The 18,442-nt window shown below is 39.7% G+C and overlaps 1 protein-coding gene across 3 annotated transcripts in view; it reads left to right on the forward strand.

Annotated features, from left to right (window-relative positions):
• The window catches only part of LOC138821378 (ELMO domain-containing protein 1), a 50,243-nt gene extending 34,667 nt beyond the window's left edge, over positions 1 to 15,576 (forward strand). For 2 of the 3 annotated variants that reach the window (XM_070013559.1, XM_070013560.1), the window contains exons 8-12: positions 1,608 to 1,676; positions 2,437 to 2,460; positions 5,935 to 5,985; positions 8,098 to 8,231; positions 14,128 to 15,576. In XM_070013559.1, the coding sequence (XP_069869660.1) occupies positions 1,608 to 1,676; positions 2,437 to 2,460; positions 5,935 to 5,985; positions 8,098 to 8,231; positions 14,128 to 14,300 (451 nt within the window). In that variant the 3' untranslated portion in view covers positions 14,301 to 15,576. The remainder of the gene's footprint in view (positions 1 to 1,607; positions 1,677 to 2,436; positions 2,461 to 5,934; positions 5,986 to 8,097; positions 8,232 to 14,127) is intronic. The other variant, XM_070013561.1, reaches the window with a different exon arrangement.
• The last annotated feature ends 2,866 nt before the right edge of the window (positions 15,577 to 18,442 follow it).

Consider the following 18,442-nt stretch of genomic DNA (forward strand, 5'->3'; position numbering starts at 1 on the left):
CAGAAATGTTCCATGGTGAGGATTTGTCTGCTTACGGCCATGTTCTGTATTTTCTGGAAGTTGGAGGCATTCTGAAAGGCTTAAAGTAACTGGGTTGTCATCATGGGGGAGATATGTGGTACTTACAGCTTTGTGCTCAGATAGGTCAAAGTCATCCTAGCCTAGTGGATCATTTGCCTTTCCTGCTTCCATAATCTCCTCTGAACCACCGGATCTGGCTTTTCTGATTCTGTTCTCCTTCCCACCGCTGTTGGCCAGAACTTTATAGACACCATCTCCTTTATCAGCTATTGTTATTTGGTTTCTCTGAAACACAAATGGACAGTTGCTCTGTTTTTCTATTTGGTTGCTAGTTATCTAGTAAGGAGTTGGTGCCCTAGTTTCCTGCTTAATGATCAAAACTTTTTTTTTAAATTTTTTTCTGGGCTTTGAGCCTCATGCTGGTTCTGTACCACTTGAGCCACACTTCCAACCCTGCTTTTTGTTGGTTATTTTAGAGATAGAATCTAGCTAAGGGAACTTAGTCTAGGGTGGCCTTGAACCGTGATTCTCCATATCTCAGCTCCCTGATTAATTATGATTACAGACTTGGCTTCTCTGTTTTTGAAATAGAATTTAACTCTTATTTGTATGGGTTTACTGTGATTCAGCTAATTGCACTTATTATTTTTTTATTGATACTCATCAGTAGTCATCATTTTTCGAACCACAGAATTCTTTTCACATTGACTCTTGTCTGTTGTCATCACTCTGCGAGGGGAGCGATACATTTAGCTGGTTTGGGTGGCATCTCGCTCTCTTTTAACTCTTTCCCTTTAAGTTTAGTGAGTTGACTCACCATCTATTGTTTTATGAAATGTCTGAAATGCTACATCATCAGGTATGGTGAATGAGTGAATAGCAAATAGATCTTAACAATCAAGGACGTGGATTAGCCAGGCTCTGCTGGCTTATGCCGATAATCCTAGCTACTTAGGAGGCTGAGATCTGAAGATAAAGGCTCAAAGCACCTAAGTCTGAGAGAATCTTATCTCCAATTAAACAGCAAAATGCTGGAAGTGGAGGTGTTATTCAAGTGGTAGAGTGGCAGCCTTGAAGGAAAAAAGCTAAGCAAGAATATGAGGCCCTGAGTTCAAGCCCCTGTACTAGCACAAAAAAAATTTTTAAAGAGAAAGAAAAAAGCCCCAAAGGACAACCAAGAGATGAAATGAAACTCAATCTCATTAATAATCACAGACATATAATGAAATTGCTGATCTAAATTTTTCTGAAAGGAAATTCAAGAACCTGTGCTACACTCTACGTGTATAGATAAACTTATATAAACATCCAATTAAATCATGTATGCTTTGCTTTTATATGCTCACTACCTTTACAAAGTACTTTTATGAAGTCCTTTTGTGAAGTACTTGCTTTGTTGCTGATTCTTCTAGAGATGAAATGTTTCGGCACTCTCTCTGAAACAAGTGATAATTTTATGCCTCTGATAACCTTATTAAGGGTTCATCTTATGTGAGTATCTCTGAATTTCACCTGGCCTCAAGCTGGAGCAAAGTAAATGTATTCAGCGGGCTCAGAGTTACAGTTCATTTTCTCTCCCACTGCAGGTATTTTGCAGAAAGGGACACGACAGCAGCTCAACAGGTCCTTTCTGACTCTCTTCATCCAAAATGCAGGTAACTGGTGAAGGATGGATTGGGCTCAATAGGTTAGGCAAAGGCCGTCTTTAAGATAGCTCTACAAGTGAGATTATCGAGAGGCCTACAACTCTCCCAAACAAGCCCTTTTGTCTAATAGATGGTGAAGTCTTTGAGCATTGATTCTTGGATTAAGATGTCAAGTGCCTCGTTCAAGAGGGATATGTGTTTAAAGGGACTGATTATGTCACTCATGTCCTGAAAGACTCAGGAGGACTGGGTCTGGGAGAAACAGTTGATAGATACCTAAGAGGGTACATTGGAAATAGCATGGAAGTCAAGAAATCAGGGACCAGGAAGTGGTACTGTGGCCCAAGTGGCAGAGTGCTCACTAGAGCTAAAGAGCTCAGGGATAGCACCCAGGCCCAGAGTTCAAGCCCCATGACTGACAAAACAAAGAAATCAGGGACCAGCTAGATGCCAGTAGCTCACGCCTGTAATCCTAGCTACTCAGGAAGATGAGATCTGAGGATCGTGGTTCAAAGCCAGCCTAGGCAGGAGAAGCCATGAGACTCTTATCTCCAGTTACCAAAAAGTTAGAAGTGGAGCTGTGGCTCAAGTGGTAGAGCACTAGCCTTGAGCAAAAAATCCTCCAGGGTAGCACCCAGGCCTGGACCCCAAGAACTACCTGAGATAGTCTAGAATTATTGTGCCTTTTTTTCCACCATCATATTCAAGATTCTATTTGCATTTTCATTTACCTTTCTTAACATTTTTTTCTTTTACTGAATTCGTGAAGGGATATCACTAAAGAGGAAATAAGGTATTTTGTCTTTGCTTTTGTGTTTCATTTCCTTTATTTTATTTTAGAATGCATTGGGGTAAGAATTTGTAAAAAAGATACAGATTTTTTTTTTAAATACTGCATCTACCAAGTTTTCATGTAATTCATTCTTTGAGGACTGTTTTTCTTAGCTGCAAGTCAGGTGAAACTAAGCAGATGGAAAAATGGCAAAGGAGCCTTTTGTTCAGCCACAGGTGAACGTGGCTGGAGGAAGAGTTCATCTAAAAGACCCATCACCTAAAGGCTGACCACCACTCCACACAGAATGGAATCCCCAAGAGGGATGTTTAATTGGGGATTTGGTTGCACAAAGAAAAGTTATTCTTTTATTCACCTATTTCTAATTTGATTATTATAGTTACTCTGTGTGTGTGTGTGTGTGTGTGTGTGTGTGTGTGTGTGTGTGTGTGTGTGTGTGTGTGTGTGTGTGTGTGTGTGTGTGCATTGTTAGTTGCTTTTCTTCTAAGGTGAGTTCCAGTATTTTGCCCTCATGGTTTTGTGTCATTTTCTCCTTGGCACCACTGCAGCTTAGTTGTTAGTGCTTATTCATAAGGCTTATGCATTATGAATTCTATCCTAATGTTCTCAGTATTCAGGAGGAGGTTGACTTTGGGGGGGTCCTCTACCCTAGCCCCATTTGGTCAGGGTTCATTAAATTATATTGCACTCTGCCCCTTTGTATTTGTAAGCTTCTCTAATATATAAAATTTTTCTTTTTCTTTAAGAAAAATATTAAAATCACTTTGTTTTTTGTGATACAGTGCATAGCTGACAGGATGCTATTTTGAGTTTTTAACTATATCCTGTCAATTGCATATTTCTGTAATATGGAGCCTGTGAACTAACTCCCTCCCAACTAAAATTGGCCAAGGGTCTCCATGTGTCCACACTGGTTTTCCTAAAGGAATATCAGCCAGAAAATATGCAAAGCTTCAAGTCTTCATTTGAAGATTTGAAATCCTCATTGGAGGGAGATTAAGTTGGTCTGTGAACCATTCTCAAAAATAAATAAATAAAAATACATGATTTTAATTTGTAGCTCCTATGCCAGCCATCAGAGAGGAGTTATTTGAGAGTTTGCATGGCTACTTTTATCTAAGAAGAGACTGATGTTTATGTCGGTGTGTGTCATACATGTGTATAGACATGTAAATAAAATTATCAGGGACTGGGAATATGGATTAGTGGTAGAGTGCTTGCCTAGCTTGCATAAAGCCCTGGGTTTGATTCCTCAGTACCATATAAACAGAAAAAGCTGGAAGTGACACTATGGCTCAGTGGTAAAGTGCTAGCCTTGAGCAAAAAGAAGCTCAGAGACAGTGCCCAGGACTGGCAAAAAAAAAAATAAATAAATAGATAGATAGATAGATAGATAGATAGATAGATAGATAGATAGATAGATAGATAGATAGATAGATATCATACTTTATCCTTCAGATCACAGTACAGTTGAACACATTGAAACTCCTGTATTAATTGCTTCAAATTGACTCAAGTGTTTGTTTTTATTTTGGTTTGGGCCCCCCCCCCACCCTCCAGCTGTGGGGCTTGAACGCAGGGCCTGGGTGCTGTCTCTGAGCTCCTTTGTTCATGGCCTGCACTCTACCACTTTGAACCACAGCTCTACTTTTGGTTTTCTGGTAGTTAATTGTAGATAAGGGTCTCATAGACTTTCCTGCCTGGGCTGGCTTTGAACCACGATCCTCAGATCTCAGCCTCCTGAGTAGCTAGGGTTACAGGTGTGAGCCACCAGTGCCCAGCTTGGTTTTTGTTTTGTTTTGTTTTAAGAAGGGGGAAAGGAGGGGCACAGAAAAGGAGGGAAGAAGAGTGAACAACTGCAGTCATGTTAACAGTATACGCTCCATGAAAACTGAGCCACGTAACTTGTGGGCAGGGCTGGAAGTGAGAAAGTAGGGGAAAGTGAAGGAAGGGGTGACATTGTCCAAACTAAGAAATGTACTCATTCCTTGACTTATGAACTAGCAACCCCCTCTGTACAACACAATTATCAATAAGAACAATAAAATTATATTAAAAGAAAAACAGCTGCCACCTTAACATGATTTTAAAGTAGGTACTTTGAGTCATAGCCAGTCATTTGCAGGGTAGAAAGCATAGTTACTAAGGTAACTCCTTTGCATGATATTTTGTGCTTGTATGCTGTGTGTTTGATGTGATATATATTGTGGTAGTGTGCTGTGTGTATCTTATAATACTTTCTAGTTGTGGTCTTGTGTGTATAGTGTACACACTTCGTAACATAGCATTTGTCACGCATTCCAGAGAACTCAGCTTTCTCCTACTTCAGATGAGAGCTAAGCTTTCAGAACTCTACTTTCAAAACGATTAGTTCCAACGCTAACTGGTATTTTGTGTTTTGTTGTGGTTGTTGTTTCTACTGTGACCCTTCGAATAAAGGTTACATCGTTCAGGAGGAAGAGCAGAACAATCTTCTCCCCTACAAGACCTCAGCAGTGGAGGGAGATAGACAAATAAGCACAGTTTTATTCAGAAGTTCAAGTTAGGAAATGGATTAAATGGAGCTGTTATGGCTTAGCTGACTTAGCTTAGCCAGGGAAATGTCATAGCACTTGTTGGAACAGAAGTTTTAAACTTTGTAAGCTGTTCCTTCCTCCTGTTTTCCCTCCTTCCCTTTGTCCCCCCTTTCCTCCTCCTTTCCTTCTTCCTTCCTTTTTCCTCTTCCTTTGTCCCATTCTTCCTTCCTTTTTCTCTTCCTTCTCCCCTACATTCCTTCCTTCTTCCTTTCTTCTTTTCTTTCCCTCTCTCACTCCATTTGCCCCTCCTTCCTTTCTTTTCTTCTTTCCTGTTTTCCTTCTTCTTTCCTTTCCTTCCTTTCTTCCTCTTTCCTCTTCTTTGCCCTCCTTCTTTCTTTCCCCCTTCTCTTTATTCTATCATTTATTTACCAATAAAACATTTATTTGGAAAATGTGAACCAGGGGACAAATACCTCGAGATAAAAACCAAGCAAAATCCAGTGGAGAATCCTGAGCGTGAAGCAACTTCTAGTCAGGGGAGAAGGAGATGAGGGCAGGCAAGCTTTCTCTAAAAAGGTAGTCTGTGATGAGGCTAATGTTAAGGAATGTCTTGATGTTAAAGAATATCTTAATACTAAAGTGAATTGCAGGTAAATTCACATTCTCAAGTCTGCTTATGAATTTCATATGAAAGTGCATTGTTGCTTTTTGTGTTGTTCTGTTTTACTAAGACAGGTTCTCACACTGTAGCGTAGGCTGGCCTCCAGCTCATAAGCCTCCTTTCTCAGTCCTCCAACTGTTGCCATGTTCTGCTCATACTGTTGTTTTTAACGCTGATGATATTCATTAGATCAGCATTTGGGTAGCCAAGGTACAGACACATAGTTAATAGTTTTACACAAGAAAGTGAATATCTATTAAGATTAAATGGTATTTGTTTATTTCTTTGTTCTTTTAGTAAGTTCAGCAAAGCAGAATGGGAGAAGAAAAGGATGGATAAAGCAATTGGGTGAGTGCAAATCTCACTTAAGTAAAGATTGTGAGTCTGAACGAGATACAGCACAAAATGTCCTCGGAGTGCTGTGAACGATGACAGGATGGAATTCCACTTGTCCTGATGGAATGTGAAACCCAGATATTTTTCAGAAGGACCCATTTATGTTTCTAGACTTAATTGTGTGATTATGAATGACTTTATCTCTAATCCACTGCCAAGATAAAGAAAGTTACAGCTGTAAAGAAATCATTTTCAAAATATATCACTTAGAGATGGATTTGTCAGTTCTTACTTAAGGTTTTCTACCAAGTATAGGGCTATTAGAGAAAAATGTACTTTAAACACTTTTTTTCCGATAATGCCTTTCATCCAGACATAGTTCTGTGCTAGATTTGTAGCAACAAAGAAGGTTTGAGAATTTATACCCTACCCCTTCTTTTCATGCTAGTCCTGGGGCTTGAACTCAGGGCCTGGTCACTGTCTCAGCTTCTTTTGCCCTACCACTTGAGCCACAGCTCCACTTCTGGCTTTTTGGTAGTTCATTGGAGATAAGAGCCCCACAGATTTTCCTGCCCAGGCTGGCTTTCAAACCACACTCCTCAGATTGAGTAGCTAGGATAACAGGTGTGAGTCATGGGCACCTGGCTTCCTTTCCATTTTTAATATATACATCGAAAAGAGACTAGAAAATATACTTTATACTAATAGAGTTAAATTTTTCCTCAGCTGAAAATCAGTATCAGCAATATTCACAAGACAATATGTTGGAAATGAGCTGTACAACTTGGGGAGTGGGAGTGGGGGGGGGTAAAGAGGAAGAAAAATGAGGGAGGGGTTAACAAGTTAGACAAGAAATGTAATCACTACCTTGCTTGTGTAACTGTAACCACTCTGTATATCGCCTTGACAATAAATTTTTTAAGAACACACAGGAAGTAGAAAAAATGTTAATTGACTTAAAAAATATGAATCAAGCTTCCATACCATAGAGGACACATAGTTCTTGGCTGTGATGTTTATATTGAATTTATTGGCATTTAGTTGAGAGATTTTTACATATGTTCTTAAAGGAAATTGGCCAGTAGATTTTTTTGTTAATGTTTTTGTTGAATTCCTTACCTAGTTTTGAAAGTAGTATAAATTGATCACAGGTAATAGGCTAATAGATGTCTCTATTTCCTAAAAAAAAAAAAAAAAAAAGTCAGTATGATTTATTTTTTAAAATGTAGAAGACCTGGGAAAGAAAACCAAAAGAGTCATCATCCCAATCTTACTATTTTTGCATATCTAAATTAATGTTTTATAGAGCCTCATTCTAGCCTTTTTCCATGCATATATGTGTATGTATGAGAAAACTTGGTTCTTTTTACTCATGCTTAGTCTTTAAGAATGTAGTTTTAGGGGCTGGGAAGGTGGCTCAGTGTTAGAGTGCTTGCCTTGCATGAATGAGCCCTGGCTTAGATTCCTCAACACCACATAAGCAGAAAAATCCAGAAGTGGCACTGTGGCTCAAGTTGTAGAGTGCTAGCCTTGAGCTGAAGAGCTGAGGGACAGCGCCCAGGCCCAGAGTTCAGGCCCCATGACCAACCCCCCCCCAAATTTTATATATATATATATATATATATAAAATTAGCTGACTGTAATACATTACATATTACCCTGGCTTATTTTTCTAGCCATCTTCCTTAAGATGTTTATTTACTTCTTTAGAAGTTTCCCTATCTTGACATTATAAATCATACTATAATAATATAGTGTAGAGCTTAATCTACTTCAGGTATATTTCTATCATATGAATTACCAAATCAAAGTCCTGAGGCTTGAACTCAGGAAATGGGTGCTGTTCCTGAACTTTTGCACTCAAGGCTAGTGCTCTACCACTTTGAGCCATAACACTACTTCTGGCTTTGTCTGTGATTAATTGGAGATAAGAGTCTCATAGACTTTCCTGCCCACACTGGCTTCCAACCATGATCCTTAGATCTCAGCCTTCTGAGTAGCTAGGATTACGAATAACTTTCTACTCAGATAAGTTGAAAAGGAATTTCAGCTTCAGGTTAATCAGTTTGCAAAGTGTGCTTCCTGTCTGTGTGACACTGTTGGTTTTCTGGCTTTCACTTGCAGGTACTCCTTTGCAATTGTGGGCATCAATATCACCGACCTGGCCTATAATCTTCTGGTGAGCGGAGCTCTAAAAACCCACTTCTACAACATTGCCCCAGAAGCTCCAACCTTGTCTCACTTTCAGCAAACATTCTGTAAGTGTTCTGGTGTTTAACTATCCATAGAGATTTCTAAAGAACAAAGGTCAAAGGTGAGGGGCTGGGAAGGTGGATCAGGGTAGAGTGCTTGCCTCACATACAGGAAGCCCTGGGTTTGATTCCTCAGTACCACATAAACAGAAAAGACTGGAAGTGGTGCTGCGGCTCAAGTGGTAGAGAGCTAGCCTTGAGCTGAAGAGTTCAGGGACAGCGCCCAGGCCCTAAGTTCAGGCCCCACGACCGACAAAATAAAAAAGTCAAAGGTGAAACACTTGTGACTTGGTTGCTTTGTGTAGGCCCTTTGAAATTCATCCTTTGGTTTGAGTTATTTTGTTTGTTTTTCATTCTAACATTTTCAGACATCATGAATTTTCTTCTTTTCTAGAAAGCTCTTACATGAAATCCAGCCAGTCAACTTCTGGACTGACTATAAGATGCCTTAAGTATCTTTCTCCTTATCTAGAATAGCATAGCTCTGCAGGCAGCCTGAGTAAACTGTTAGATCTCTATGTGTTGTAGCAGAAATCAAATCTCTTAAGACTAGAAGATAAAATTGAAAAACTTGCTTATGACTGGGAGAGAGCAAGGGAAGGGGTGATATGGTCCAGAAAGAAATGTACTTGCTACCTGACTTATGTAAATATAGGCTCTCTCTACATCACCTTTATAGAATAAAAGAACATTAAAAATAAAAATAAATTTTAAAAAGTAATTAGAAGAATCAAAAAAGGATCAGGAAGTGGAACATAAAAACATTGATGACAAAAAAAAATAGAAAATAAGGACTGGGAATGTGGCTTAGTGGTAGAGTGCTTGCCTAGCATACATGAAGCCCTAGGTTTGATTCCTCAGTACCATATACACAGAAAAGGCTGGAAGTGGTGCTCAAGTGGCTCAAGTAGTAGAGCACTAGCCTTTAGCACAGAGAGACTCAGGGACAGAGCCCAAGTCCTGAGTTCAAAAGAAAAAAAAGAAAAGTTGAAAAATGAAAAGACCTAGGTACTCTTATGCCTGAAGAATGAAAGTATCAGAAAAAGTAAAAACCAAGGGAAGGGAACCAAAGAAAGCAATTGTGAAAAGCTTTCAGAAATAAAGGAAGCCTCAACATAACAGACTAAAATAGATCCCCAACAAGAACCATATGATTCTGAGACTGTTATGACACAAGAAAGAGACAATTCTGGAAATTTCCAAACTGTTCCATGAAGAGTCTGGAATTAAGATGACATTTGACTTCTCGAATCAGTACTGTGTTCTAGGGCACAGTAGAATAACGCAAACAAGAATTTAATAAAGCCTTGTGCCTGTAATACTAGCTACTCATGAGGCTGAGATGTGAGGATGGTGGTTCAAAGCCAGTAGGGGCAGAAAAGGCCCCCCTCGTCGAGATTCTTATCTCCAATTAACCACTCAAAAACTGGAAGTGGACCTCTGGCTCAAAGTGGTAGAGCACTAGCCTTGAGCAAAAGAGCTCAGGGATAGCACCAAGGCCCTGAGTTCAAGCCCCATAACCAACAAAAAAAATTAGTAAGGTGTAAAAGGAAAATTATTTCCAGTTTTGAATTCTAGTCCCACCTAACTTACCAATTAAGCATTGAAGTAAAATAAAGACCTTTTTACATGCAAGTTATTAAACATTTTACACTGTACTTTCATCAGGAAGCTCCTAAAAGATATTGTTTTTACAAAATAAGAATAATCCTAAAGGGAATACACTTTTAATGCACTTGAGGGAAATCAGGGGAGTAGTTTTGAAAGAAACTAGAATGAGTTTAATTTTAGGCAAAGTGAAAACAAACTCCTTTTGGGAAATCCGTATGGAGGACAGAATGGTCACTCTAATTTAAGGCTCGAAAACTGCAGAATAAGAAGGGCTCAAGCTACCAATTTGGAATTCATCAGAGCTGGGGCAGGATCAGAGCCACACAGTAAGAGATCTCTTCAGGGCAGTAGTTCAAGTTAACATCATAGGGAATTGGCATTTAAAGGTAGGAATGTTTGTTTTGCACAGAGGCTCATACATCGCAAGCACTCAGTAATGGATGTGTGAATGGATGATGGATGGATGGGTGGATGGATGGAATGTTGGATATTTTTCTTTGAAGAGGAAAGGAAAGTCTGATTTATCTGACCAAACTGATAAAATCTTAGCCTGGTGAGTAAAGATGAAGTAGAGCACTCTTCATTGTTTGGAAACAGCAATCCCCCATAGATTAGATGAGAAGCGTAGGGGCTCAGGGAGACTTTAGCAGAAGTAAACGGGTGCCCTAGATTCATTTTCCTTCCGTGGAACATGATGAGTTCTGCACATCTCCTCTGTAATAGTCTTGCAATTATCTGTGTCCTTGCATGCAACTCTGCTCTCTCTTAACTGGATGCGGTGAAGCAAAGCCAAGACACATTCAAGTAGCAATAAATACATGGCAGGTTGGCAGTGGAAAGCCAAATTAGTATTCAAAGCAAGTATTTTAGCCAGGTGGGAGAATATCAGAATATAATGTCTCTATCATTCTGCCTTTATGGTCCTATTCAGTGAATACTGCCCTGCCAAGGCAATGTGCTACAAAAAATTACCTAAAGCCCCACTGAACACAGCCCTATTGAAATGGAGTGAGGTTAGGTGTGGTGAGGAGAGAAAACTACAATGGTCAGAGAGAAAAGGGAATTTTTTTTTCTTTGACCCTTAAAAGAGCTATCAAGAAGGACAAAGAACATACTAAGAAAAGCAGCCCAGTGTAGTAGTAGAAAACTAGCTGCTTTCAGATGTTGGTTTCCAGCTGTAATTGTGTAATTGGGCACCATTCAAGAGCCCTGTCCTCTGTAAAGTGGAGAGGTAACATCTGCTTATGCCACACAGCTACAGCGTAAAGTAAGTGAAAGATGGTAAGCAATAGCTTGAGTTGTGTTTCCTCCTCTCTTTTCTACACTCCCTGCTTAGCTTCCTTGGCTAACAGATCATCAACTGACATGGTACCCATCTCCTTTTCTTCAAGAAAACAAGAATGAAAGAATACAGGATTTCTATCTGATCTAATGTCGTGTCTCTGTTATTTATATGTTCTTTGGCAGATGGACTAAGCAATTAGCCCAATGAATTTTTTTAACACTGTAGTATTGCACGAGTAAGCGCAGTTTGATTATTATACTGCATACCTTGGAATCCAGTCTACCACGTCTACATTTTTTTATTGAGATCACTATCTATGGACTCTACTTATTTTCCTGATGGGTAAGAGAGGGTTCCAAGGACTATGTCTACAAGCTTTACCATTTAAATTTGTACCCTTAAGAGGAAACATTGCAAGGGTAATGTTCAATAATGACCCACCTTGGTCCTGATCTCCTAGCCATTGTTTAAGCCCTTCAAGATAAAAAAGGAGATAGAAATGCTACCTGCCTTGTTTGATTATTCCACATTATATACATGTATATAGTGCTCACATTGCCTCCTTCCTATCAGTTTTTACAATTAATTTTGTAAGGTGATTTTCAGCCAGGCATTGGTGGCTCAAGCCTATAATCCTAATTACTCAGGAGGCTGAGATCTGAAGATCTCAGGTCAAAGCCAGCCCAAGCAGGAAACTCTGTGAGACTCTTATCTCCAATTAACTACCAGAAAACCAGAAGCAGCACTATGGCTTAAAATGGTATTGAGCACAAAAGCTCAGGGACAGTGCCCAAGCCTTGAGTTAAAGCCCCGTGATTGACAAAAAAAAAAAAAAAAGATGATTTTCCACAGAGCTTGTTCATCACTGTCAATAGAAGTAAAGATGCTGTTTATCCAGGAGACACTAATGAGATACATTACAGATAGTTTTAATTTATGGTGTTAGAAACCTGACTGGAGCTGGGCACAGGTAGCTCATACCTGTTATCCTAGCTACTCAGGATGCTGAGATCTGAGGATCACAGTTCAAAGCCAGCCTGGGCAGGAAAGTCCATGAGATTCTTATAACCATATCACCAGAAAACCGGAAGTGGTGCTCAAGTGGTAGAGCAAACTTATCTTGAGCTGAAGAGCTGAGGGACTGCCCAGAGTTCAAGCCCCAAGACCAACCAAAAAAAAGAAAGAAAGAAAGAATGAAGGAAGGAAGGAAGGAAGGAAGGAAGGAAGGAAGGAAGGAAGGAAGGAAGGAAGGAAGGAAGGAAAGCTAACTAGAGCAAAGGAAGGGGTAACATTGTCCAAAAAGAAATGTACTCATTACCTAACATGAAATAACCCCTCTGTACATCACCTTTACAACAATTAAAAAATAATAATAAAAAGAAATCTGATACCAAATAACTCAAGTGGGTTTGCATTCTAAGACAAGTCAACTTATGTAGAAGGAAGGAAGAAAAGGAAGGTAGATGTGAAGGGTAAAGAGGGAGGGAAAAAAGGAGGGAGAGAGAAGGAAAAGAATTAGTCTCCTTTTCCATGGAGTTTTCAGAGCTAGAAAGTCTATTAACAATTTCACATTGTCTAATGACAAATTTGTGCTGTTCAGAGTTAATTTATAATTCTTATTTTCTTATAATAGATTGTCAGCATGCATTTGTTTGATTTGTCACAGTAATTTAAAACTCAGTTGAACCAAAGATCTTCTAGAGAAAAAAAAGGCAAAGTGAAATCATTGTGAAAGAGAAGACTAGCATGTTCATTTAATTAGGAGGAGAAGAATGAAGAAGTCTCTGTTGATCTTTTAGATATGTTCCCGATATGATTCATATTCAAGAGATGGCAGAATCAAGTTAGGTGCTTGCTTTTTGGAAGTGAGAATAATTCTAAGTGTCATTGTAAAAAAACAACAACAACAACAACAACAACTGTGCAGATGATTGGCTGCTGCTCTCCTAGTATTAAAGAATAAGCTTTTTCATGGTTTAGAGTTTTTTTTTTATTGTGGTAAAATCTAAGTAACACAAAATTTCCAATTACAGCAATTGGAAGTATTTAATTCCGTGGCATCAATTATGTTTACAATGTGCAACCTCACCACTATTCATTTCCAAAATGTTTCCATCACTCCAATCAGAACTTTTGCATTCATTCAGCAGTAACTTTCCACATCCTCTCTCCCCGAGCCCTTATTTCCTTCCTGCTCCATCCATACAGTCATGGTCTAAAAGTAGGATCACACTGGTTTTGTGTGTCTCATTTCACTCAGAATGATATTTTCAAGGATTATCACTGTTGTAGCCTTTCTTGTTTCTACCTCATTTGTTGATGGACACATGGGTTGGTTTTACTTTTTGGTAATGGTGAGAAATGCTCCTGGGAACTTATGCATACAAGTATCTAAGTCTCTGCTTTCTAGTCCTGCTGGAGATCAGACCTAGGGCCTTGAGCATGAGAAGGAAACAATCTCCAATCTATCCCCAGCCCTTGGGTACTTAGCATAATTTAATTTTAGAAGGTTGCTTCATTGTAATAGTTGCATACCATATACTTAGGTGAAATCCACCCCCTCTGTATTACTCTTAACCACCCTCCTACCTCCCCCTCCTTTTAATATATATATTTCTATTATGATATTATGCTATTTCCATATTACTATTATACTATTTCCATACATATATACATATTTATATGTACATATATACATATATATGTATATATATATATATATGTTTCTTCTGTGACATTTACTCACCCATCGTTCTCTCCTTTCCTCTTCTCCCCACCCTTTGGTACCTCTCCTCCTAACTCCCCCTTTTACAATCATGCCAGATCATTATTTTTTTTAAGCCTCAGATCCTCAAGAACAATCTTCAACAATCATATGTGCTCAACTTCGATGTCTTTGGGGCTGCATGGTTCCTGTTGTTTGGGTCTCATTCATTCAGCATGAATTTGGATGTGGTTCAAGAGCTCAGCGCTCTCCTGTGTTCTCCATTGTCTACTCTGTAACAGGCTACTTGATGCACGAATTTCACAAGTTTTGGATTGAAGAGGACCCCATGGACATAATGGAATTTAATCGTGTGCGGGAGAAGTTTCGTAAGAGGATCCTAAAACAGCTACAAAACCCAGACATGGCGCTGTGCCCACATTTCGCTGCCTCTGAAGGTTTAATCAACATGTAGTTCCCCCCCCTTTCTTCCACCCCCTCCCTCCAGTGAAATCTGGCTCATTGTCATGTTAGTTCTTACTTAAGCCCCAGCTCACATTGAATGCACGCAGTGCTTATATGCATGCCTTTTGGTACAGTATTTTCACCCTTTGGTCATACTTCTGAGATTCCCCAGGTACATTATTTCTGGAGTAGGCGTCTTCCAGTGACTGCTCACATTGTGGCGTTTGACAGTGTTACATCTCACCTTGACACCCAGGAATGGAGTTTTCCATTTTTTTTAGATTGTTTTTCTTCCTCCCTCTTAATTCAACATTACAGACTTCCTTTCCCTAGCTGTATTTTGTATGTAAGAAGTATAGCCCAAAATTTGTTCTGTGAGAACCTTTTAATTTATGGATGTGTCTCATGACTACTGCTGCTAGCTTTTCAAGCCTGGTTCATGCTTGGACCACATTCTGATAAAATAGAAGACTTTAAAATAATACAGACAGACACATGATAAGCCAAACTCTTCCTTCAAATATAGCTGCACATCATGACCCTGTATCAAAATTTACAAGAAATCACTTTAGGTAGGAGCTGTTTCTGTGTGATCATGACCATGTACCAAGACTTACAAGGAAGTCACTTTAGGTAGGAACTGTTTTTGTGTGAAGTACCACAGAATTATAGCGTAACTTCATCCCAGTAGCAATTGTGTCTTCATCATCTGGATATCGAATTACTTTATTTCCATAATTCTACTGGCTTGGATGTCTTCATGTGTTTATGCTGCCTAGAGCCCCACAAAATAAGTCATCATATTTCAAAATCTGCAAATCATTTTTCACTGCCTGCCTCCTGCTGAACTCAGAGTCACCCCCAGCATGATTCTGATCCAAGCCTCTTGGCTTGGTGAACTTAAACGATGACTGGTTTGCGTTCTATGTCAAGGGGCAATATTTTAAAACAATTTGCAAGAAAATGCATTACAAGAGAGAACTGTGCAATCTTTCTCAAAAATAAGGATCATGACTTATCTCCGTGGAAGAAGTAGATACCTTGGGAAAAGTAAAGTTATTCTCAAACAGCTTAAAAGAATCATTTCCAGAAAATGTGGTTTAGTTTGGAATTATGACTGTAGTCTGTTGAATAGTATTTACCATGGCATTTCATACCCGTGGTATTTTATACTTTTGGACTCTCAAATTTTAGTATTATTAGATGTTTGTGTAATCACTTGCTTAAATGAATTTTGAGTACTGCCTGTCAGTTATATGAATAAATTACACATCATTCTACTGTAACATGGTGTGGGTTTTGTTTTAATATTTCTGCCTTTATACAGCCTTGGAACATGCAAGTGTGTGCGTGGGTAGAATGTCAAAGAAAGACAACCTGGAACTGATGATAAATTGCTCAGTCAGTCAGAATAGCCAGGTGTAAATTAAACATGTTATGTCTGACAGATTTTTTTAAATCTTGAGCTCTGATGGTATTTTCATGAACGATCCAACTTTCTTACTTCCCATCGCATCTAGTTTAGCTACTGCTAGACAGAAGAGAAAGAAGAAACATTAACTACCCCTTGTCTCCTTGTCCATTCTAGCTACTGGACTGTATTATAAGTTCCCATTGTTTCCTTGTTCCTCTGGAAATTTCTTTCCTTTTCAGCTGTGTCCTGGCGACAGCATCTTCCATTGCCCTTTCTTAGAAGATGGAAGTTATAGAAATGGGTACTACAGGATGAGTATTACACCATGAGTTAATACACCATGAGCAATGACAGAAGTATATATATATATATTTCTCTCCAGAGGAAACGAGACATTGTGAGCCCAGCAAATGGCTTTCCCTGGGAGCCTCCAGCTAGCTGCTGGAGATGAAGGCACTCTTCCGTGTGCAGCACATCGTTTGTCAGCCACATGTGGGCATTGTCTCCTCCTATCCACAGTTGTCCAACATCAGTGACATAACTTGATGGTCTGTGACACTTACGCCAGCTCCTGTCTCATCTGTTCAGCTCGAGGAAGCTGATGTTAAGCAAGTTAAGCCTTTCCCCTCCCAGCTCCTTGGATGCCATCTCTCAGTCGTATCCCAACATGGCCTCACAGCTTTAGGATGAACAAGCTCTGCTGGCTCCTTCTAGTTCAGAGTATTATTAGATTTCTCATTCACACCTCTTTGTGGAAGATGCACTCTACCCAATAACACAAAATGAAGTGAGAGAAGAGGAGAAGGTTTCGAATACATCAGCAATGTATGATGTGCTTGTGTGTGTGTGTGTGTATGTGTGTTTCTCTAGAGCATTTTTAGTTTGCTTATATTTATTCCATTGAATAAGAATTGACCACATGAAATGCAAATTGGGTAGCAAGCTTCTTTCAAGTCTTCTAAAACACTACTCGATATGATTTAAAACACACACACACACACACACATTTCAGTAACACTTCAGGAAAAGGAAAAAAGAAAAGGAAAAAAATGCCCTTTGAAGTATCATTTCTGAAACTTGAGATTTCAATTTGCCTTTTCTTCCCACTATTCTTACTATTGTACTTGAGTTTGTTTTGTTTTTTTTGTTTTTTGGGTCCGGTCGTGGGGCCTGAACTCTGGGCCTGGGCGCTGTCCCTCAGCTCTTCAGTTTAAGGCTAGCACTCTACCACTTGAGCCACAGCGCTACTTCCAGCTTTTTTCTTTTTGCTTATGTGGTGCTGAGGAATCGAACCCAGGGCCTTGAGCATGCAAGGCAAGCGCTCTACCACTGAGCCACCTTCCCAGCCCTGTTTGTTTTTTTTTAAAGCCTGATAACTCATCATCTTTTCCATATCCTAAAAAAAGGCCTAAATATACTTTACAATGTATCTTCTAAACCAGGACTGGAGAGAAAGATGGTGAGTGAAAGATGTTTCTGTTCCTTTCCTTAGTACAGCAGAGTAAACCTAGGCAGTTTAAGGAAATTGAGATATTATGTGACCAAAGGTAGGCAGAGGTGATTCAAGTAGGAATTGTCCACCCGCTCTCTATTATGCAAATATAACCCAGTTTCTTCACTGGCAGAGATGTGTCATCAGCTCCTATCCCAGATATTAGAGACCCATGAAAGGTATGGTTTGGGTCTGAGCCAAAAATTTCAACTGCACATAGGTCTAAATTCACCATGGAAAAATGAAGCCCAGCAAACCTACCCCAGGGCTACAAATTGTGTTGATACATGAACATATGGAACCAGACCAACCGTAAAGGGGAGAAAGGATGAGACCAAAGTTGGTGACATATGGGGATAGGTCCTGGAAGATGATGATGATAAGAGGAAGGGAATAGAGAAGATAGAAAGCTGAAATTCAGGCCGGGCCTTGGTGGCTCATGCCTGTAATCCTAGCTACTGAGGAGGCTGAGATCTGAGGATTGTGATGCAAAGCCAGCCTGGGAAGAAAAATCCCAATGAGACACTTAGCTCCAATTAACTCCTCCAAAACTGGAAGTGGAGCTATGACTCAAAATGGTAGAGTACTAGCCTTGAGCAAAAGAGCTTAGGGACAGCACCAGGCCTTGAGTCCAAGCCCCACATCCAAAAAAAGAGAAAAAAGAAAGCTGAAATCCACAGCTTCATGAGCCATAGACAGGTGTAAGAGACAGAGCAACAGTGGCAGGTACTCCACTGAAGCATTACCTTGAACTCTACAGGGAACTCAGTGGTTAAACTCTAATCTAGGGTCAAATGATTGGAAAAACAGCATTGAATATAGCACCAACTCCCGGGAGATGAAAGATTCTGGCACAGATTGCATGTGTTTCTAGAACTAACCATGAGTTCTTATGCCATGAGCCTGGACTGTCCTAGTCCCTAACTTCTACGTTGTCATAGAAGTCAGATTTGTTTACTTGTTTTTTGTTTTTATGCTCCCTTTTTCTGGACAAGCAGACTTAGAGAATTTAAATCCATTGCAAAGGTCTCAAGAGACAGAAGTAATTGGAAAAGACTTTGAGAAACCCCACAGTCTTTTTTTGGGGGGGGGGGCGGTCGTGGGGCCTGAACTCTGGGCCTGGGCGCTGTCCCTCAGCTCTTCAGCTCAAGGCTAGCGCTCTACCACTTGAGCCACAGCACCACTTCCGGCTTTTTTCTTTTTTTTTTTTTTTTGCTTATGTGGTGCTGAGGAATCGAACCCAGGG

This window comes from Dipodomys merriami, unplaced genomic scaffold (assembly GCF_024711535.1).
Source record: "Dipodomys merriami isolate MVZ:Mamm:240054 unplaced genomic scaffold, mDipMer1.0.p SCAF_91, whole genome shotgun sequence".
Taxonomy (NCBI): Eukaryota; Metazoa; Chordata; class Mammalia; order Rodentia; family Heteromyidae; genus Dipodomys; species Dipodomys merriami.